Source organism: Fundulus heteroclitus, chromosome 6 (genome assembly GCF_011125445.2).
Source record: "Fundulus heteroclitus isolate FHET01 chromosome 6, MU-UCD_Fhet_4.1, whole genome shotgun sequence".
Taxonomy (NCBI): Eukaryota; Metazoa; Chordata; class Actinopteri; order Cyprinodontiformes; family Fundulidae; genus Fundulus; species Fundulus heteroclitus.
Genome location: NC_046366.1, coordinates 26,568,788 through 26,591,704, shown reverse-complemented (window position 1 = coordinate 26,591,704; position 22,917 = coordinate 26,568,788). Strand labels below are relative to the sequence as shown.

The 22,917-nt window shown below is 38.2% G+C and overlaps 1 protein-coding gene across 4 annotated transcripts in view; it reads right to left on the bottom strand.

Annotated features, from left to right (window-relative positions):
* The window catches only part of LOC105931034 (guanine nucleotide exchange factor VAV3), a 79,049-nt gene that overhangs the window by 38,851 nt on the left and 17,281 nt on the right, over positions 1-22,917 (bottom strand). For all 4 annotated transcript variants that reach the window (XM_036138451.1, XM_036138448.1, XM_036138450.1 and 1 more), the window contains exons 3-14: positions 17,325-17,383; positions 16,459-16,524; positions 15,529-15,649; positions 12,827-12,919; positions 12,464-12,532; positions 12,282-12,385; positions 10,131-10,230; positions 9,690-9,785; positions 6,026-6,094; positions 5,145-5,231; positions 3,788-3,873; positions 3,468-3,600 (exon numbers count right to left, since the gene is read on the bottom strand). In XM_036138451.1, coding sequence (XP_035994344.1) covers positions 3,468-3,600; positions 3,788-3,873; positions 5,145-5,231; positions 6,026-6,094; positions 9,690-9,785; positions 10,131-10,230; positions 12,282-12,385; positions 12,464-12,532; positions 12,827-12,919; positions 15,529-15,649; positions 16,459-16,524; positions 17,325-17,383 — 1,083 coding nt within the window. The remainder of the gene's footprint in view (positions 1-3,467; positions 3,601-3,787; positions 3,874-5,144; positions 5,232-6,025; positions 6,095-9,689; positions 9,786-10,130; positions 10,231-12,281; positions 12,386-12,463; positions 12,533-12,826; positions 12,920-15,528; positions 15,650-16,458; positions 16,525-17,324; positions 17,384-22,917) is intronic.

The window sequence follows — 22,917 nt, the reverse complement described above, 5'->3', positions numbered from 1 at the left end:
ATTTTATCATTAAAAGGTTAAATGCAATTAATTATTTTGTAGTCAAGCAAAAGTCAAAGAAGGGTCTAAATTTTCCCAGGTCTACCATTATATATAAATCCTAACAGATGTCGCTTGGTAACCATATGAAGGGCCTTCCGATTGGGAAATATAAAATGAAATTTTATAGTAAATAAAACTCCCAAAATACAGTAAACATGGGGTATGAACCACATACAATACTTTTCAAATGTATCCATAACCCTTAAGTGTAACTTTTTCAAATTTGTGACATTACTGCCAAAAACACTATTATAAAAGACCAGCACAAAATAGCACATAGCCTATAGCGGTGCTGTGCAAGGGAAAGGCTGCATGGCCGGTTTTCAAGTCGTTTTGCAGATAAAGATGAGAAAATTGTTTAAAGCCTCCTTTACTCTGTTATCTTGAAATAAAGTCTGGTGCAACTGCGGCTAACAGCCAATTACTAAATAGCCATCTTCAGGGCCAACACAACAATGAATACATCCCAAATATAACTACAGATCTAGTTTTATATATTTAAGATTTTTTCCCAAGAAAAATACTAGAAAAGGCTATTCTTGTCAGTATGTCACCTAATGTGTTATATTTCAATCATTCAATCCTACTGATGGGAATATTCCTTTTTCTTCGATCTTTAGCGGAATAGAAACAAGTTCATGAACGCTGCTCCAAAGTTAAGGTATTTAATGGTGAATAATTAATAACATTAATAAAATATTCAATGATATCAAAAAAATGTGAGGCACTCTAAGCCAACCTAAAAGTTGTAACCATGTCAGTCATCCAGTTCTAATAGTGACAAGGGAGGCATAAAGGGTGAATAAGTGGCAGCTCTCTGACATAATGCTGTCAGCAATCCTCCCTGGTTTTAGTGCCAGTGAGGTCACCAGCTGCTCAGATAAAGGAAAACATACTGCCAGCCGAATACTTTCAACATCAGCAGAGCTGCAGCCGCAACACGAGTTTAACCAAAGTTCAGCTTGAAGAGAACCGACGGGAAAGAAATACAGCTTTAGACGAACCAAACTCATTTTCCATTTATGAATTCATAACTACTACCTCTCAATTTAATCCCCGCCAATGACGTAGACCATGTCTTAGACCGCATTAGACTGACTTCTTATTCATTTCAGCTAAGACACGACTTCTTCAACCTGTTGACCACTGGAGTGGCTCCACTGCGGCGCGTTTGGCCGCATCAGTTTTTGAGTCAACATCCTTGCTGTTGCCGACGGTCTGTTGCCGACGGTCGTGTCGTATCCGGTAATGAGGAAAAGGAGCTGGGCTTGCCCGACAGTGATTAGGCTGATCTGTAAAGTCCTAAGTCTCTCAGAGCTCTGCTGGGTCTTAAATCATTGTTGACTGTGTGGGTGCTGTTCGGCGGAGCCACATTAAAAGGTTGAGGTTTTATTTAGCATAACGTGATGCATAGAGTTAAGCAGCCTTAGAGGAGTACACACATTCATCACCTGATATTAGCATTTCAGCCCCGCAAGCGTGAGGTTCCAGGCAGCGGTTAAAATTAAGCCCAAACATCTCCAAATGTGCTGCTGTGTTGCTTTGTGCAGCTACAAGGAAATATATATATAAAAAAATAGATGCAGTTGTGTGTTTAAAAAGGGGCTTAAGTCATGTTTGATTTAAAAGAAAGAAAAAAAAAGGAATTGTGCTGAAAAGCACGTGGAGGCAATGACATGTTAAATGCCAATCACCGTACTGCTCAAGCCCTAACAACCAACGCACATCTCACAATGGCTCAATGGAGTAAATGATGATGATAATAGGCTCCCTTTCATGAAAACCACATCACATTTTGGCAAGCTGTCGCTTTCATGTAAGCAATCAGCACCAGAGTGAGAAGACACCATCTGCGGGCATCCATCAGCACAACATCAGCAAGTCTCTGACACCACAATATGGCCTGGAAATGCTTGTGCAAGGGAAAAAAAGTCAAATTTGGTGAAAAGCGACGAGTGGTGCCTTGCAATTCCTTCAGCAGTTTTGACGTTTTGCCTGCGAAAAAATGACAAACTTCTATATTCCATCTATATTGTCGGGACTTTATGACACAGATCAATACAAAGTGGACCATAGCGGGGAAGTGGAAGAAAAACAATGCATGGTTTTCTTTTTTTTCAATTTATGAAAAGTATATACAGCCCTATTTACGCTGACATCCCTAAATAATATTCCAGTGCAGCCACCTGCCTTTAGAAATCTTCTAATTGGTAAGCAGAGTTGTCCAGTGTGTTTTATAATCTCCCTTCACATACAGCTGTTCTATGAAGAGCTCAGAGGTTAATCAGAGAACATAACGGATCATGATGAAGTCCAAGGATCACACCAGACAGACCAGGGATACAACAGCTAAGAGCTTTAAAGCAAGGTGGGGTTCCAAACTTTAAATCTCTCGTGGATCTTGTTTCAGTCCATCATCTGAGGATGGGAAAAATATGGCGCAACGGCAATCCTGTTCGTCCATCCGAACTGACAAGCCGTTCAAGGGTGGCGTGATTCTGAGCGGCGGTCAAGAGGCTCGTGGTAACCCTGCAGGACCTGCAGAGGTCCACCTCTCAGTTGGGAAGATCTGTCAACGGTAAACCTATTCGCCGTGCACTCCATAAAACTTACCTAAATAGAAGATTAGCAAAGAAAGACAGCCTTAAGCCTCCTTAAGGTGCTTTGCTTTTACGCTTACACACTTACTGCATGTGTTGTTTTATATATTTCCTTTTAGCTGCACAAAGCAACACAGCAGCACATTTAGAGATGTTTCAAACATTACGCGAGGTGGATAAGTGACCTCCAGAAAGTTCTTCCTGAAATCACCAACCCCAAGGTAAAACATGGTGGTGGCAGCATCATGCTATGGGGATGCTTTTCTTCAACAGCGACAAGTGGGCTGCTTGTTATTGGAAGCTGGATGGAACTAAATACAGGGCAATGCTGGAAGAAGATGCTGCAAAAGACTTGAACTACTCCTAGAATTATGTACTAGTATTGTGTACAAATGTGTGTGTGTACAAATTGGTCTGCCAGCAAAGGCGATTCATGATGGAAGCTCTTTTTCAGTGTTGAATTTCAATGAAAGATTAAAGTCGTCTTAAAATGGGAAATGTTTTGGTCTATCACATTAAAACTCAATAAAATACATCAAATTTTATGGTTGTGTCAAAGCAAAAAAAAAAAAAAAAATGTTCGAGGGGTTGAATACTTTTGCAACGTACTGCACACGTTGTTTCTAAACCAGGAATTTCCACAATAGAGAAAGCCTAAAGAACAGGTAGCATATGGGTAATATGTTGTTGTTTTTTCCATAAAGGTCCATCAAAGCAGATGTTAACTCATCCCTGCCTGAATGGATGCACAACCTCAGATTCTGGAGACCAGTTTTGCAATGGCGGACAAAATGCAAGGCAAGCTTCGTTTCCCCTCCGACTGACCTTTTTGCCTTCTCTGTCGGATGTGGGATTGTTTGTGACTTTGAAGTAGTTAAGATCCAGTATGTCCTTCATCTCATAGTTGTCTCCTCTTCGCTTGCAAACTATGGCTGCAACGTCGAACAGAAATATGTGCCTATAAAAGAAGAACACAGTATTTCATTTCTTTACCTTTACTCTATACCAAGAACAAACATTTTTTAATTTTACTCAGTATTAGTTTCATCCTTGGACTGATTTCATCCATCCATCTCCTAACAAGCAATTCTTTTGTCAGAAAATGTACTCTGTGCTTGAGGACAGCAGTGCTGAAGCAGACCAACCTGTCCTGTTTCCTCTTGTCAACAGTGGAGACCAAGCGCACTTCCCCGTCTCCTTTTGGTCGGCCAAAAGTGATGAGCGGCTGGTTCTGCAGGCAAAACACACAGGAGACAAGCGCTGATGTACGCTGCTCAACAAAACACAAAGGGAACACTTGGAGTTGCATTGCGTTGTTTAAGTGTCCCCTTTAATTTTTTTGAGCAGCATATTTTCAGAATATGCTTTGACACATAAACGAGGATATCCTTGTAAGTCTTCATGTTACTATTGGCTTTAACTCGACTACCTCAATCGAACAACCTGCAGCCCATTGCTTCCTGTTTTCTGTTTTAGTCCTTAGAGTAGAAAACTGGAATCAGGATGTGCAGGCCAGACAACAAGGAACCCAATACCTGGGTTGGCCAAGAGAAAACATGAGTCCGGGTGCAAGTCAGATGTCTGGGATTACGGTATCACTTGCAATGAATGCCACACCCACGTCAAAAAGGCTACTCTACCTTCATCGCCATATCTGCTTAGAGGTCCTTCTGAGTCCTCCTTGGTCTAAAAGTACTGCATGATCCATAAATTTAAAAGTTTAATATGCCTGCATGCAAACATCAATCGTGTTGTGAGGGAGGATGTTTTGGGGATTAACTAGAGATTTTAGCTAGAACACTGCCACAGATGATACCAGACCTTTTTTAGTATACTGTATGTAGAGCAATGTTGAGTTTGATGTTTTTGCAGTCTATGAGGTTCTTTTCTATGCTCTAACTATGTATGAGTTGTACATGTCTATTATTTCATTACTGTGGGAGTCTGTCTGTAGCAGATATGGTCTAATTGTAAATGCTTTTTGATCCCTGAATCAGAACCTCCACATAATTACTTAACTGAGGTGATGAGGATCGAATAGCTTGTACTTTAAATAACCTTCACACAATTTCCTGAGACTCTTCTTTTAAGATCAAGCATGAAGTAAATTCCTATTAAAACTTAGAAGATGTAGAGTTGTTTGAAAGGAACTGCTTTTAACAGGGAAAATAAGACACCACACCACAAGAGATGCGCTGATGGGAGATTTTGTGGCCACTTTCTGATTTTGTAAAGCTTTAACCTATCAATAGCAATTTTAGCTGATTCCTATTTCTCTTTAAGATGTATAAATATCAACAAAATACTTTTTTTTTGTTTTGAAGAAGCTATGGTAACATAAACCTGCATCTACAAGATCTTTTCACCAAAATCCTTGAACATTTATATACGTATTTGAGTTTGGATTATTGCTTGCTTTGGACTTGACATAGAAAGAAAAAAATCCCACAACACACAACACTGCTGGCTTGTTACAGAAGAGTTTTTTTTTTTTTGGTTTACCAGGTTTTCGATAGATCTCTGGTACTGGTCGATCTCCCTCAGAGTCTCATTATCTCTCTTCACTTCATTGACATACTGAGCGAGGTCCTAGGTAGTACACACAAAAAAAAACACACAAACACAAACTTTCTTAGATCAACAGCATGCAAGTAATACGCACACACGCACACACACACACACACACACACACACATATATATATATATATATATATATATATATATATATATATATATATATATATATATATAGATATATATATAGATAGATAGATAGATAGATAGATATACAGTCGCATGATCACAAAAACAATATCATTTATAGAAATAGATATATATATATATATATATATAGATAGATAGATAGATAGATAGATAGATAGATAGATAGATAGATAGATAGATAGATAGATAGATAGATAGATAGATAGATAGATAGATAGATAGATAGATAGATAGATAGAGTGCATAGGTATAGGGTTTTTATAAGATGTAAACCTTATTCATCAAAATAATGCAGATAATTTCTGACATGTATAGCTCATCTGAGCTGTATTAGTGAAATTGCATTATGGAAAATGATTAATTCTCTGATGGTATTCCAGTAAAATGCCAAAATCTAAATCATTTCATGTTGTTAAAGGTGTCCCGTTTGTTGGTTGCAAGGGCCACAGATTAGCGGCTTAAACAACTCGGCATAACTCGAGATTAGCGTGGGGCAAGCTCTCCTCTAACTAATGCACTAAAGCTCTCACAGCTTAATACTGTGCAGGTGTTAAACTCACTAAATGCCTTGTTTTAACCAAACAAGCAGCCATACAAGTGAAATCATCTGCTAGATTCCGTATCTGTGATTATAGACAGTTCAAAACGGGCCCTTGCCTTCATGGCATCAAGAGCGATCTTCAGGTTGCTCTTATCAGCAGCGTCATGAGTGTGTTTGACAAGTTCCTGTTAGAGAGAAAAGACAGATAAACGATAACCAGACTTTCAACGCACACACATGCAATTTCACGGGCGAGTGCATTCAAAATCACAACCTGAAGTATCAATTTGAAAAAGACAAGGGGTGTTTTTCCTCCTAAGTACTGTGCTTTTCTTCCTCTACGCTGATTTCAGAGCAGCTAAGGAGGTCGGCTAGTTCTACTAGTTTCTCAGACAGGATTTTAAACAGGCAGGGCTTACTCACCTGTGGGTTCCCTTGTTTCATGTTGTAGTAACAGGTTTATTTAGTCCGGTACAAGAAATCAGTCTCTGTGTTAATTCATTCACATCGTTGAGGTAATCAGCACTGATCTATTACTGAACGTTAGTTTATTGAAACATTGTTGTCTGCTGGCATCTCTACAGTGCAGCATCCTCTTGAATCTCTACGTTCATGGACAGATGGATTCAATCATCGGTGGACATTTAGAAACCAAAACTTGTATCGATGTAAATTTCGTTGTATGGCCAAAAAATAAAGATTAGACGTCAACAACAACTCTGCCTTTCTTCAGGTCGCTTCAAGATGTCCTTGCTATAGTTTAAATCTTGTCAAAGCAAACCTCTCAAAGTGTGAGGAGTGTGACCTCGTCAGTTGTTATGCTGCAGAAAGGTTTTGTGGTTCCTATGAATAGTTTTGTTCTGCTAATTCAGAAAGCAATAAATTAATACATGAGTCGTCGTGACTTTGAATGCTGAACTTTGTTCATATGTCAAACTTTGAATGAACCAGTGAGTCTTTTATCCAGTGAAATTTCAAATATTTGCAGCGTTTAATGGGAGACCATCCTCAGTCGTGAGGTATTAGTGTGACTGGAATTATAGTCTCTGAGCCCAAGGAACAAGTTCTGGAGAAAATGTAAATCATTTTACTCATTCGCTGTCCGAAGTGACATCTCTAACGTCTCCCAAACTCCACTTCTGATTGGCTGATGTCTTTCATCACATTTACTCCCCCAGAAACGCATGTCCCCAACAAGCAGAGTCCCGGGACTCCGAACTACATCTTAAAAACCATCAGGAAGTCAGAGAGAGGACTAACTGTCCTTTCATAAGATCTTGTTGCATTCATTGTTTTGAGGGGGGCGGGGTTTGCATCACTTGCAATGTTACATTCATTTGTTTTCAAGCAGAGTTCCTGCAAGACTTTTGTGCTTTCCTCCCTTCACCTTGTGTCAGCTTAACCCAGGGAATCTAGGGGAACTTTCAACTTAAAGCTGTTGACACACCGTTCTCTACCTTGCCATAAATGCTGGAAAAATACTTGTTACACAGGTCTAAACATAATGGAGTGAAGGGGATTTTGTGCCACTTCAGGTGCCGTCACCTTTTATGAGCACGCGTGCAGCCTTTGATGTGCTAAACATTTAAGAAGTTGCATGTGTAGTGGGATGAAAGGTGTGAAGTTTACAGCGGGTAAACTTTACTTTTGAAGCAGCATCACATTCCCTCTTTTTTTCATGTTTAAGCCTCAACTGACCATCAGGGGAGGAAATTTAAGTGATCTTAATGCACCCTGAAATAGATGGCGTATGAGAATTTTAGTGTTTTCAACATGTGGAAAACACTAAAGCTCTCTGGCTTGAGCTGTGCCAGCTAGTGTCAAAAGCACAGTAAGAAAGAGCTGGGAGTGTTCATCTACGGCAGCATTTCTTTCTACCACAGAGCCTTACATATAGGTGTGATAAATAAAAAATGTAACTACTATTTTACTGATTAGCTCTTGTTGGCTTTTAATGTGGTCTGTAAAGGAAGTTTCCATTTTCATACGTTAATAAATCGTAAAACCTGAGCAAAAAATGCAGGACCCCCTTTTTCTTTTATTTGTAATAAAATATTATGAGACCGACCGTTTTTTTGATCAACTGTTAGATAGATTAGTTTATGAACCTTCAAACAATTTAACGTTTTAGTGAGAAGTAGTTCTTGTTTCAACTATTTTATTGTGTTTGAATTCAGAATATTTTAGCTGCAGCTTTTGCTAAACAAACTATGCCTAAGTAATGACTATAAGGAATTCATTTCTGTGTTTGGTTTCATTATTTTTAGCGTGTTTAATTAACCCATAACAGTTGTTGGTACTGTGCAAACCAAGTGTGATGGAAGAGGCTGTTTTCCACAGGAAACCCTTAAAGCACATCGCAACATTGCCTTGAGTTGAAGCCCATTTGTAATTACTGAAGTGGCAGATGCTGCGTTTTAACAACACAAGCTGCAAACATTCTGTTAACTGTGTTTACTTTCTTTTAACAGAAAATAATCAGGATAATTTAATCGTTTTTGCATTATTATGTACTGCGCAGGCCCATTATTTGTAGAAATATTAACGAAGAGTGTCAGATAATTTAAGTAACGGCAACTTTTCTAATAACACTACATGCAATGAAAAGATAAATGAGCCATATCTGCCTTGCTTTTCCTCCTTTCCTTTCTTCTCCATTTTCCCCTCCGTCACACAGTTTCTCCCCAGGCAATGGCTAAGAACTCCCTGAATCAACACCATTTACCACAGAGGCCTTTACCCTCCACGACAATTTAAAAACACTCTGTTGGCATTGGCCTTTTCTGCCGCGCCAGCTGTAATCTAACCTCAGATTCACATCAACGAGAGGAGAAGGTGCAGTAAAGAAAACAGGAGCAGCAGGGAGAGGATATACTAAGCTAATCTTCAGTTTTCTTCAGTGGGTACAATAATTATTCCTCATATTAAAAAATATATATATTTTTAGATATTATAGCATAATAATATTTTAGTTGGGTCATATGATAAATTTTCCTTTGAAATCTGTATGGAACTAAATGCATTGTATATATTCTAAGAGTATATATATATTATTTTATTATTATTTATTTATTTATTTGTCTACCAGATCCAGAGTAAAGTAAAGTGTATATTTCTCACCAATATAGTTTTGCTCCATAAGGCTAAATGGAATAATATAAAGGAAACATGTGGAGGATGTCGCCCCCTAGTGGCTACTTGCATCCTAGAACAAAACTATTGCGTTAGCTGAAATAACCTTGACAAAGTTTCTGCATCTTGGGCTAAATGTTTGCCAAACCTAAACCTTTACACTGTAAAGGTTTTTGGAGAAAATGATGATACACATTTATTTGGTGAATATCTACTACTGTTACTGATTTCCATACTTGTAAATGGATGTTTAGGAACAACTTCCATCACAGTCTGATGGAGAATTTTTATTTCTTTCCATATATAACCAGAAAACATAAAAATATTTTTTTCCATTAGTAAAGATTACCACTGATTATTTGGGAGGCCAATCTGTAACATAAACTGTAACTCAGTGTGTCCTTGAATTATTTATCTGAAGTGGGAGATGAGTATAGTGAGATCAAAGTGTAAAAACACAGGGGACTGCTGAAAAAAAGATGTCCACTGTGATAATACTTACCATTTTAAAACCAGAGACTCACACATCAAATATTTTTCAGTATTGATTATTGACAACTTTAAAAATAGTTCTTCTACAGACTCCCAATTTTTTCTATAATGCCTGTTTAAATAGTTCTTTAAAGTTGGTGTGTTAAAGGAGTCTACCTGCAGCAGGAGATGGTACTTCAGAACTCTTTGCATGGGAACAACCAGCAGGTCCCTCAGTGTAAACTTCCCATTGTTGGCCCGTTTGGAGCACTCCTACAAAAATACATTAACACACATTGGTGTAAGCCAATTAGCAAAATGACAAATACTGTTCATGTTTGTGACAAAAAGGTCTGAATTTTTGGTCTGGAATGAGTCCATATTATGTTCAAGTATGACTTTTTTTGACTAGTTAAAAAATCGTTAATTGAAATCCCTTTGATTTATTATTTTCAGTATGTGCTCCTAAGCAAGAATGAGGTCTTAACACAATATCGCATTTGTATATGTAATGCATAAAATACACACTAGGGGTCAGTAAAGGTTAATAAATAGCACTAAATGTACAGTACATGGAGGCATGAGGATTTTTAGAAAAGTGGTCTTCAAATACTTCACCTCTAGCTTCAGCCGAACGTCCTCTTTCTCTTTGCAGATGAGGTCTAAAACCGCGATGGCAATCTCCACCCGACTGCAGTATATCCCATAAATGAGAAGTCTACAAGTCACAATGAAAGATACTGCTATAAGGCATCCAAAATATCCTGAAAACCATCAAAGAATGCAGTGCTTTGCAAAAGAAAGAAATCATACCCCTTAAATATTTTCACATCACAATCACAACTATAAATGCGTTTTATCTGAATTTTATATAAAAGGACAAAAAATTAAGCACAAAATTGTGAAGTGGAAGGAAGATACCTCACTTTAAAATGTTTTACAAATAAAAATCTGAAATAATTTGTGTACATTTATATTCAGCCATTTCAAATGCAACCAGTTTCCTCCAGAGTTTGTAATTAGTTGATAAGAGTCCGTCTCTGTTTGACTCAATAGCTGTGTTAACATGCACAAAATTTCACAATTGGATTAAAATGTATTCGGATTAAATAATCTGAACCGTATATATGGGCACACAATCAATTAATCCGATCATAATGTGCGTTTATATGCACCTGGCTTTACTCAGAACTGAACCACTCTGACAAGCGCAGTTATCAAATTCCCCTAAAAAACCACAGAAGAACAAGAACTTCCGTCTTTGCTAAACTACAAAAATAGTAAACAATGTAGTATTATACGCGTTTGTTTGCTTCCGAGTGCCCAGGCTGGACTTGCTCAATGTTCTTATTACGGTTGAAACGTTACTGAGTTAGCAACAATTTTGAGCTCTTTTATTTTTTCAAACATAAACAGTTTTGCTTCCTGGCGTATTTCCGCTACTCGGCAACACGGAAATGCGTTGCGTTTAGGTCGGGCGCACATCCTGACTCGGGTCAGTTTGCCACGTTCAGAATAACTTGAGCCTGAAAACTGTTTACATGCATGTTGATCAGATTATCAATCAGCATAAACCACCCCTCTCATTCGGAACACAATTTCATTCCGATTGAGCTTAATCCGATCACAATATTACGATTAGCTAGTTTACATGACGCATTTTTATTCCGATCGGCCCTTTATTCCAATTAATTTTGTCCATGTAAACGTAGATACAGCTGGGAAAGCTGAAGGCTTCAGAGGCTCATTAGAGAACATTAGAACACAAACAGCATCATGAAGACTAAGGAGCACACCATAAAGGTTAGGTAGATAGTTGTGGAGAGGTTTAAAGCAAACTGCAAACCTACCATAACAAAGCTGCTATCTAAACTGACCGAGCAGCCAAGAATCACATTTATCAGGGAAGCAGCCAGGAGACACATGGTTACTCTAGACAAGCTGCAGAGACGCACAGCTTAAGAGAAAATCTGGCCTTTATGGAACAGTGGCCAGAAGAAAACCATTGCTGAAAGAAACCTATAAAAAAAAGTCCTGTCCACAGCAAACATACAATAATGAAACCAGATGGCAGAAGTTGGTTGTGGTAGCGTTACGGCATGAGATACTCTTCTTCAGCAGGTACAGAGAAGCTTCATGGGAAGAGGGGTGGGGCTAAAGTTCCTACAAGAGCACCCGTTGGAGGCAACAAAAACCTTCAGACTGGAGCAGAGGTTCACCTTATAGCAGGAAAATGACTCTAAACAAACAGCCGTAGCTACGATGGAATGCTTCAGATCAGACAGATATATGTGCTAGGATGGCAATATCAAAGTGCAAAAACCCACGTCTAATTTTGGAACCGTTTCGCTGTGCGCAGATACTCTCTACCTAATCTGACAGAAGTCGAGGCAATAGGGATGGTTAGAGAAAAACACACACCACACTTATCAGATCTTATCATCAAATAAACCTATAGTAAAAGACACGGCAGTTTGTGGTGTTAAGACGCATTCTCAAAATAGATATAACGCAAACAAGCTCTGCAGTAAGAAAGTATTGCGAAATAGGCTGTTACAGGTGTTTCTAACACAATTTAAATGGCTCTGAGGAAATGATTTCTAATAAAATAGAAAGATTAACACAATTCAATTAACAAATACACCAACGCAAAACAAAAGAACACTAAAAACAAATGATCTTCCAGGTGTTATAACATTAATCTAAGCCCCTCTGTGGAACCAATAATTAAAACACAGCACCTTTATATCTTGGGTCAGACTCTAGTACCTTTCCTTATAGCTGATAAAGATTTGGTAGAGATTAAGGGCGTTTTTGTTCAGGATGGAGTCTTGCAGATCAACCATTAGGCTCTTGTGTACTTTAACCAGATCCTGCATTGGAGAAGAAAGCCATGAGGTCTTGTTTTCATGTTACGTGGTTAAAGAGGTGAGAAATACAATCCTACTTACTGGAATATTAACAAAAACTTTGTCGATTTCAGCTGCAGAGAAGAATTTCTTCAAGGGATTCAGGAAATACTAAAAAGAAATCAAAACAAAAACAGTAAAAAATATACCTTTTTACTGCTTATGCACACTTTGTTTTAAGGATAATTCAAAATAATCAGATACACACATTGAAATCATGCAGATGTATCATCTGATGAATAGTGTGACAGAGAGGTGTAATGCAGAAATGCTCCCCAGGAATTGAACTCAACAGCCACAAAAACACAGAAATTCTTGATGCCGAATGATCGTCATGTGATCAGATTAAGGTGTAAGGAAGAGATCATAGCTATTTTAACTTGTGACAGAAAGTTAGTTCAGCACCTTCTCAATGGACTCCAGGGTCTCTGTGTATCGCTCTTCTGTCTGTTTAATCTCTGATAGGCAGCAGCTACGGACGTCAACCTCCACCTGCTTCTAGAAAGACACATAGAAAAGACAAAATGCTGTTTCAAAGTCCCAATCGGTTAGAGCAAACGTACGTTTTTTTTTAAAGCACAACTCACCCCGATGTAAGGCATAAACCCCGCCCCGGATACATTTTGAAAAATCCAAGATACACGGCTAAGTGTGGGGATGAGCGGTTTGGGGTTTTAAACTGGGCTCGGGGCTGCAGCGGTCAGGACGAGGGAGTGACATGTTGAAACATGGAGCAACAAGGGTGGCACACCCCTTGACACCGGAGGCTGAGGCAGCCCAGTATGGAACACCAAAGTGCTCAAAATGAAATAAATAATTAAAACATAATGAAATAATCATTTACTTGAATCAATAAGATATAAATATTTAAGGTGACAATGCAATTGTGAAATAACTGAATGCATATTGTCTCATTATTATGAAATATGTTTAATTCTTTAAAAATTTGCATAATAATAAAACATCTATTACAAATTTATATGAGGTTTTACCCGAGAAGTTAGCTATGTTAACCCCGAAATAGCTGCTCGGGATGTTGCCATATCGCTTGATTTAAAAAATGCTCGGACGCGCTGTGACCTGCGCCACTGGCTCGCCTCGTCAGCATCCAGCTGAGCTGGCAGCAGAGGGTCTTTCAGAGGATCTCTTGAATTCATTTTTTACACTAAAGTGCTGTCAATTCAGCGAGCTGCAGTAGTGCTGCAAGACCCGTCCCACGAAAACCTGGTCCTTTAAAGGATGCAGCGCTGAATAAGGACCTTCAGGCCTGACTTGAAACTCCGTGTTGGATTGCTTTGGTCTGGGTAAAGAAATTCAATTCAATTCAATTCAATTCAATTTTATTTATATAGCGCCAAATCATGAAACATGTCATCTCAAGGCACTTTACAAAGTCAAGTTCAATCAAACAGCCAACAGAAACAGCCAATCCTACTGCGCGCCCTGCCCTGTTGCTCTTGTTTGGCTGGCTAGTAATTCGGCAGAAAAGCGTCGTTATGAAATAAAAAGGCTATTGGGAAAAACACTATTATGAAATAAAAGAGGACTTTTTAAAAAGATGACATTTTGAAATAAAAACTGCTTGAATTAAGTGAAAATACCAAAACAATGATGTTATATTATTGTGAAAAATATTAATGTGAATTTTATTTTCATTATTATACACATTTTTAAAGAATAATGAAAATTTCATATATTATTTCATAAATATTTCATCATAATGAGCTGATGATTTTATAAGCATTCGGTTATTTCACAATTTTGTTGTCACTTTAAATATTTATATCTTATTTATTCATGTACATCATTATTTCATAATGTTTTATCGATTTATTTCATTTTGAACACTTTGGCATTCCATAGCCCAGCAGGGTTGAGCCTTATAATTTCGGGGCCGTAGGCTCAAGGCGAAGCCGAGGCAGGGCAGAACAGGATGGGCGCAGTTTGTTAGTGTTAGCATTGCTAACACAGGCTAACGTTCAAAGCAGTAACAGACGCAAAACAACATCGATCAACGCTCCAAGAGTCCTGACACCTGAGTCCTGACTTGTCACGGCGCCGATGGGGCGTGTGTTTGCTATTTTACCCGAATGTGGAGCTATGCTGACTAAAAGCACGTACCGTTAGAACCAATAGAAAAATGCAATAGCCACCTTTAAGCCCTAAGTAGGCAGCACTAAGATGGTTTTAAGTTAGATATTGGAGAAGCAAACAAGTTCACATAAATTAGATTTTAAATTGTACAGTAACTTTATAGTAACACCCTTAGGCCTAATTTATACAGTTTATTGACATAAAAAGTTGATTATGGGGTGAGTCACGCTTTAAGGTTTCTGAAGACAAGAAACTCATAAACATCTGCAAGTTACTAAATAATTCCATCAACATTTATCACCCAGCCCTCAGATGAACCGTTTTAGTTAGTTTTACAATTTTGAAACATTACAACCACATACTCTCACATATGTTGGGAGGGTTGGGCCTGAGACAGACCAAGAAAATATCTAAGGAGGTAGGTTCCTACCTCCAGCCCTGGTAGACAGGAAGGATTTTTTGGATTTTTTTTATCCCCAAACTGAGTGTGGAACTTCTAATTGGCAGGTTGTTAAACATTACAGGTTGAATATCCTTGAATTTAGTTTCAGTCATCTCCCAGTTTACCCTCCTCTGCGGTTCACATTTTCTGTTAACTTTCAATTGCATGGCAGGAGGTCAGTGTTTTTTGGTTGGAAACACAACATCTAAGGACAGCCGACCATACTGTTATAATCAATGCAACGCTTGCATTGATTGCATTGATAAAATCTGCCAAAGTTAGTGGACAAATTTAACTAGAGAAAGCTTGGAACTTAGTTTCAGCATTTCCATGGACGCATAGAGAGTGTGTGCTCTCATCAAAGTCTTTTATGAGAGTTTTAGCGGTCAAGTCTAAATATTTTCAGCGTCTTTGTTCTGAGATGGAGATTAAAGTGATCATAAACATCCAGGATTGTTGATCATTCATATGTGTGTGTGTGTGTGTGAGAGAGAGAGAGAGAGAGAGAGAGAGAGAGAGAGAGAGAGAGAGAGAGAAAGAGAGAGAGAGAGTGTCTGACTCATTGTGGTACCACTGGTGGATGATGTCGTTCAGTCCTCATGAGGTCTTCATAGATCTCACCGCCTGCATAGTCATCTTCCAGCCCGTATACCGCTGCATACAAGTCATCTTCATCTTCAGGAACATTCTCACTATAACACACACACACACACATCCTTGTTTAAAGTTAAAACAAGGAGGACTGTGACTTGACTTCTATAGACTTTCATTAATTTTCAAGCCTTTCTATGGCCTAACCTAAACCTAATTAGCACCTCAGTGCTAAACCTAACCTTTGGCCCAGAAAAAAAAAGTGAGGACCAAATAAAAAAAAGGTCCTCATCAAACTCCTCACTTTACTAGTAAAATGAGCACGCACACATGCACGAGCAAACATTAACAAGTCTAAATAATGCAAATAATTTGTTACAAATAGGGTACCTTATTCCACTAACCCAAATTGCAAAAACACATTTCTTGGCTACAGTAAAATTTACCAAGGGTTTATTTTCATAAAAAAAGATCAGCTGTTCATCATTATTTCTCGCCATACACACATGCAATTATAAAAGAACAACATTATTTAACAGGACAGCCCATGATTCAAACAAACTGATCTGCTACATAAAGTGGGGCAAGAAACAAATATCAAACGCGCAGCTGCCCCCAAGTGTTCCCGTAACTTTATTCTTCTCTATCCATCACACTGTCAACAGCTCCCAACCAGAATCTGTGGGTGGCACGGCGGCATTCAGCAAAAACACGTCAAATTACTCATCTGTTTTCTCTGACAGTAAGAGGGAAACTAAGCCAAGGCTTTCACCAAAACATGTGGGTGTCTGCGGCCCCCCTTGAGAGCCTGGACGGTAAGTAGTTAAACTGGTTCTGCTTCTGAATGAGGAAAAAAATCACACTCTATCTGCAACACTAAAGGGCCCACAGGGAGGGGCCTCATACATACTCAATCAAGTCTTCCAGGTTGTTGTAAATGTCCTCGTCTTTTAGGCTCTCCTCCATTGGAAACGGCCTGGAAGGGAGGTAAAAGCACCAGGACTTCCGTTATTAAACAAACAAAACAAAAAAACTGAAGCAAAATGGCCTTTTTTTTCTAAATGCACAGAAAAATTAGAACAAATAGATGTGCCTTTACAGAACCTAAACAGGAGATGACATGGTCAAACCTACATTTAACATACTTAGGTTTAAATAGAGGGCTGCACAGTGGCACAGTTGGTAGCACTGTTGCCTTGCAGCAAGAGGCTCCTGTATTCGAGCCTCAGCCAGCGGTGTTTCTGCATGGAGTATTCATGTTTTTGTCCATGCTTAGGCTCCCTCCGGGTAATCCGGCTTCCTCCAATGTTAGGTTAACTGGTCTCTCTAAATTGCACTTGGGTAAGCGTGTGCATGCAATGGACTGGCGACCTGCCCAATGACCCCCACCTCTGTCCCAATGACCACTGGAATGACCCCACTACACCCACCCCCTGCACACACCAGCAGCTATAGATGATGGCTGGATAGTATGATTGATATCAGCTTCTGCATGTCTTTCTGTGTAACCTATCAGGGTGAAAATGCATCTGTCAGTGGGTGTTTTGTACTCCCGAAGAAATGTTAGATAAGCAAATTATTTATTACGGACAAAAAAAAAAAACTGTTATTGGTGTTTTTCGTAATGAAGCAAACTGGAACCTTGTGGGTGACTTGTTGCTGTAATTTCAGCTGCTGTACCAGTAAAGAGGGAAGGAGGAAGTGGCAGTAGAGTGAATTGAAATGAAACAGAGGTGGGAGTATAGAAGGTCTTTTAAATATATATAAAAGACTTACTTGAATCCTCCTTGCTGAGCAACTGCTGTGTAAGAGAGCTTTGACAGAGTGTCCATGACCTGGTGAAGCAGAATTGTATGATCATATTTCTGAACAACTTAGGGCGAAAAATAGGGTTTATTTTGATGTTATCATTGTTTTTAATATATGTGGAAGTAATGCAAGGTAATCATTACACTAATTACCTTAAACTCAAAGCAGTGCAATAAAAAGATGAAACATAGCTTACAACCTTTTGTAACAAAAGATGTACAAGTTCTTCAATTCTTCAAGTCTCAATTCTTTCGATATAATTCTTAGTCAATTTGTGAATCCCACATGAGTTGGGGGGGCTATCCCTTAGGCCTAATTTTACACATTTACCATTTAATCGTTTGATAACTCCTAACAATGATCTTTTAATGCTAGAATGTTTAACTTAATATGTAATAAACTGTTATAAATCAAATCATATGAGCTCAAAAGTAGATAAAGTGCTATGTTTGTCCCATTAGAAACGTAGAAAGGTAAACAGGCATTTTTGCTCACACTACTTGATGCTAATACTGCTTTTGAACTTCTAAATAAATCAACAAATTACTTTTTAATTTGTCTTTCTTATGATTTAGTTAAAACTGCTTCATTGGCTTGTTCTAATTCTCCACTGTGGTCCATGAACATCACATGCTAATTAAGCACACTACAGCACATCACCTGTCAGAGCTGCTGTGGTCAGTGGCTTACATCCTGGCTTGGTTTCACTGCTGATTACTGGGTTTCAGAAAGCTGGGTTAGTGGAGATCCAGAGTCATTTCCGGGTTAAATTCCTGCATACCCTGGCTTTTCCGTTTCAGTAAGCTCGGAAGCCGTTACCCTGAGTCAAATTATGACAGCAAATCACATGGTGAACCAACCCTGCTACCAAGCAGAGTTGTTTGGGCAAACCCTAAGTTTTACCTACTTCTAAGCTGAGATCTGCACAAGAACGTGTCGGAAAAGGCGTGACTTTTTTTGGAAGAGCCTGTAAAGTTTGGAGCGCAAATACTCCACAGAAATCTCTGTCGGGAGAGGCTAATCAGACCATGAATAAACGTCTTATCACTTCTGGGTTAACATATTTTCAAGCGTTACCGTTTTTCACCGCTGTCAATGATTGATCTTCAAATTCTCACCCCGCACATCGCTCTTCAATCACAGCGAGGGGACACTCTCAGTTCTAAACAGTGTCTTTGTCCTGCACTTCATTTTTATGAAACGGCAGCTTTTTAATAATGTAGGCAAGGCAGAAAATCTTTCAGAGGCAGCTGTATGTTGGCACTGTCAGTAATGTTACTGTTGCACTAAGTTATAGTTTAAAGGTGTTCTATAGTCAGAGACCCACAAGATTATTAAAAGAACTACACAGAATGAAAGCAAGAATTTATTCTGTGTCAAAATTTGAGGCTTCCAGCTCTAATTTTCCATTCAGATATTTTAGTTTCCGTTCAATAACTCACACCACCCAATCGTTAATTGCATATGTTGAATATAGCCAACGATGCTTTAGTTGGTTAAGGTCAAACATAAGAATAGTTTATAATGGGACTGTACCTGATTAAACTGTCTTTTCATACTTCATCTTGAATCTTGTTGAATGAGTGTATTGTGAGAATACAGCTTTAATATCACTCATGCATTGACTTTTTCAGCAATTCTCTGCCGCCAGCTCGCTTTTTTCAACAGCAACAGCTTTGTTTCTTGTTCATTATTCTCCATATTGATTTATTAAACATTTCCAATTCCACTTGTTATCTGCGTTCCATTGATGAGGATTTCTTTCGTGCTCGTAGTCATGCTTAACTAAGATTTGATAGGACGCTGAGTTTAGTAACCTGATTGATACCACCTGTTCTGAAACTGCTGAGTATAACAGCGTGAGGTAGAACTACTCAAGAGAAGCTGCTTTCTACTCAGTGTAGATCGGCCATTCCTTCTGAAAGGTGGCCCTGGTGAGTGTTTATAAGGCTTGAGTCTCAGATCAAGTCTAAGCCAAACCGAGAGGCTTTGGGGCACAAGTTTAAGTAGAGTCTAAAGTGTTTGTTTTTCAAAACAGAGAAAATTTAATCTTAAGGAAACAGATGACCAAGAGGAAAAAAACAGACGAAACTAATATCCGATCAATATACAAGATTTCCATTGCAATAGATGATTTTGTGCACTGGACATTTTTATTACCTCTGTAAAGCACTTTGTGTCACACCTGGTACCTTTAAATAACATTTAAGATAAGATAAGAATTCCTTTAACGTCCCTCAATGGGGAAATTGAGCCTGATGATTTTTTTAAACTTTAGTTGAATTTTGGGTTATAGTTCCTGCAAAGTTTTTTTTTTTCTGTTTTTTCCTCAAATACTTCAAAGTCTCGGTGACTTTCTTAGTTGTTTTTATTTTGCACCTAACTTGATCCCGGAATGATCAAAAGTAAGAAACCATCAAAAGAAAAGTCCATATAATAGCAGCCTCTGCCACCCAGCCACAGAACAACCAGCTGTATGTGCAGACATTACACCACAGCTGAGCTGAGACACAGAACTGCAAGTACAGCGACCTGATCCGATGCACTGAGAGGAAACATAAGATGCACACCAGTTTGCTTCTTCTGGTTTGGTGGTTGTCCAGAAAGGACAAACTGGTCAGCCCCAGTGGTCTCAAAATGGTAAATCCCTCCCAAACCCCTCAAATTAATTTATTATAACTCAAACTTAAGATAAGATAAGATAAGATAAGATAAGATAAGATAAGATAAGATAAGATAAGATAAGATAAGATAAGATAAGATAAGATAGGCTTTATTGATCTCACATTGGAGAAATTCACTTGTCACATCGGCTCAGTAATCAATAATCAGAAGAAGGTGCCAAAAGTAGAACAAGGTGCATCAGTTGTATACAGTGTGTCCTCATTTATACAATGGATCAAAAAAAGAAGTAGATAAGAAAAATAAGAATAAAAATACAAAATAGAAATAAGACAGAGAATGTCTTATGTACATTCACGGTGACACATATGTATTGACATTCAGGTGGAATATAAGCTGTGAACCCTTTGCTTAACTAGTGGAGACAGCTAAAGAAAATGTTAACTAAAAGTTCAAATTTTGAACATTTATTTCTCATTCTGAAAACAGCTGCTTCTTAATTTTGTAGAAAGTGAGTGAATACATTTTAAGTAAAGATAAGTAAAATTTAGTTTTTCTTCGGTTTGTTTTGAGTTCTTTGTGCTTAGCCTTACTTAACTCTCACAGAGACAGTGTGATTATTAATAAACATTTTGTTACATCTTTACTTAATTTTATCTGTAATATACTTTAATGATGAAAAATACGCAGCATCTCCTTGTTTATTCAACAACACAGCTTTCTGATTAGGAATGAATTACGTTTCATAATACATTTTTCAATACATTTTAAATTAAATTTATATTGACTGATTTCGGAAACTCCGCAATCGCCTTAACCATTATGCAAATAGTTTCCTGTTGAACACTGTGTGGCAAACTGTGTGGCAGTTCACCTGTCTTCATTCACAATTTTGTCAATGTGGCAACTTTATTAGAAACGGGGTTGTGGTTTTCTGTAAACATGCAAAGTTGACTCCACTGTTAAGTGCAGCACACAGCATGAATAACACATAAAAGGCATTGAGCAAACTGTACTAAATATCTGGAAATTATTGAAATTATACAATGGGATTAAAAAAAAAGCATTATAACAAAAAACGTCTGGAGTCTAGGTCTGATAAATGTTAAGATCTTCTTACCTTGTTGAACATACATGTACATTTTTGGGCAAATATTTTACAGGAGACATACTGATCAACAAACTGCAGAGTTCTGTTTGACTCTGCAGAGCATTACCTGGTGGCTCAAAAACAAACGTTTTCTTTTTTCTATCAAACAATGAAAGAAAGCAACCCATTTGGGTTTTAGAGCCCAGCATGTGTCGGGAGACGCATTTTATAAACTCAATAAAATCAGTAGATAACGCAGTAGGAGAACAGAAACAGGGTTTTGGATCTTGTTGCACAGACTGTATATAGTATAGTTGTTCTGCATTGTAACAGGTTTTCCAAAAGTATATTGTGGAAACCTGGAGAAATCTAAATGACCTCAAGGTCAAAGGTAACCTTTATTGTCCCTGTGGGGCAATTTGTTGTTCAGACAGCAGTCACATAGAAACAAGCGCACAACAGCAACAATAAAAGTTAATCCTCACATTGTCAACTCCAGCAATCTGACAAATATGTTTTCAGTCTGTACGTTCTACAGCGTGGCATCCTCCACCTCTGCTCTGAGGGTAACAGGGAGAATAGTATTTATGAAGGATGACCACGGTCAGCCAGGGTGATTTAAGGATTCTTTAGAGAGCTGCTGTCCAGGGCTATACCAGCAATTTTACTGCACATGTTTACAATACCCTGCAGACGGCTCTTGCTTTTACCTGAAAGTGACCCGTGCCAGCGGATAAAAGAAAACGTAAGAACAGACTCAATAAAACATCTTCATAAAAACCTAACTGGGATTAAAATTGCAGAGCTTTGGGGGAAAAAAAAGCACATAAGCTGGAGTGACTTTTTGGCCACTGGCTGAAAACGCAATTACTTTTCATTATACCATGGTCTGGGTGAATACCCGATTCTGATTGGCTGCAGGGTGTCAATTAAGAAGTGTTATAGGACACCTATAAAAAAAAAAGACTCGGTCAAATGGCCTGATTATTCTAAATAATTGCGATGGCTCTAACATTAGCAATAATTTAGTTGGTTACCTTGGCAATGTGTCACCATGAGCAATATTAGATAGTTCTCTCAGCCGCTTCTTGTGAAAAATAAAACTTTAAAGTATTAATAACTGATTTAATATTTATTTATTTCGTAAAGAGGTAAAGATAAAACCCATTTAAACTGACCTGTTGTTTTCTCAAAGTGAAAAAATCAAATAAAAACTAATATCAGCGTAAAAGGATTTCTTTAGTTTGTGTGCTAGAATGTGGGGTTAAATCCAATTAAAAGCTGTGGAAAAGTGAATAAAAAGTAGTCTGACCTGGGAACACCAGTGTAAAGTCTCCTTTGTAAATTGGACCAATTCTCAAATCTAAACTGATTCTGTCTCAATTAGAAACGGTGCGTTTCAAGCCGAAGAAACAAACAAAAACGTGTCATTAATTTTTCTTTACTTTAAATAATTTATTCCACAGTGAGAAAATAATATTAAAAGTCTCTGACAATTTGACTCATTCTAGTTTTTCGAAAAAATGGTCAGTACCGAACTGACTGGAGATTTTATTTGCTTTTCTTGTAAAACAATAAAAGCACTTGAAAAAGGTCACTGTTCTTATCTAGGGATTTTTAAATAAGGCTGTGACCTTTAATACTTGTGTTGAGAGGACAAAGTGTTCTTGAATGCGCTGTAGACGAGCCCCGGTGGGAAACCTCCTGACAGGCGAGCTCTTCTTGGAACCACACCGGTGTGTGGTCACGCCTCTGCCGCTACAGAGACCCCAACAGCATCTACAAGCACCTTTGTTTGCACTGTAGCCTATTTTCCTCTGTACCAATAATGCTTACTTTCAACCTGAG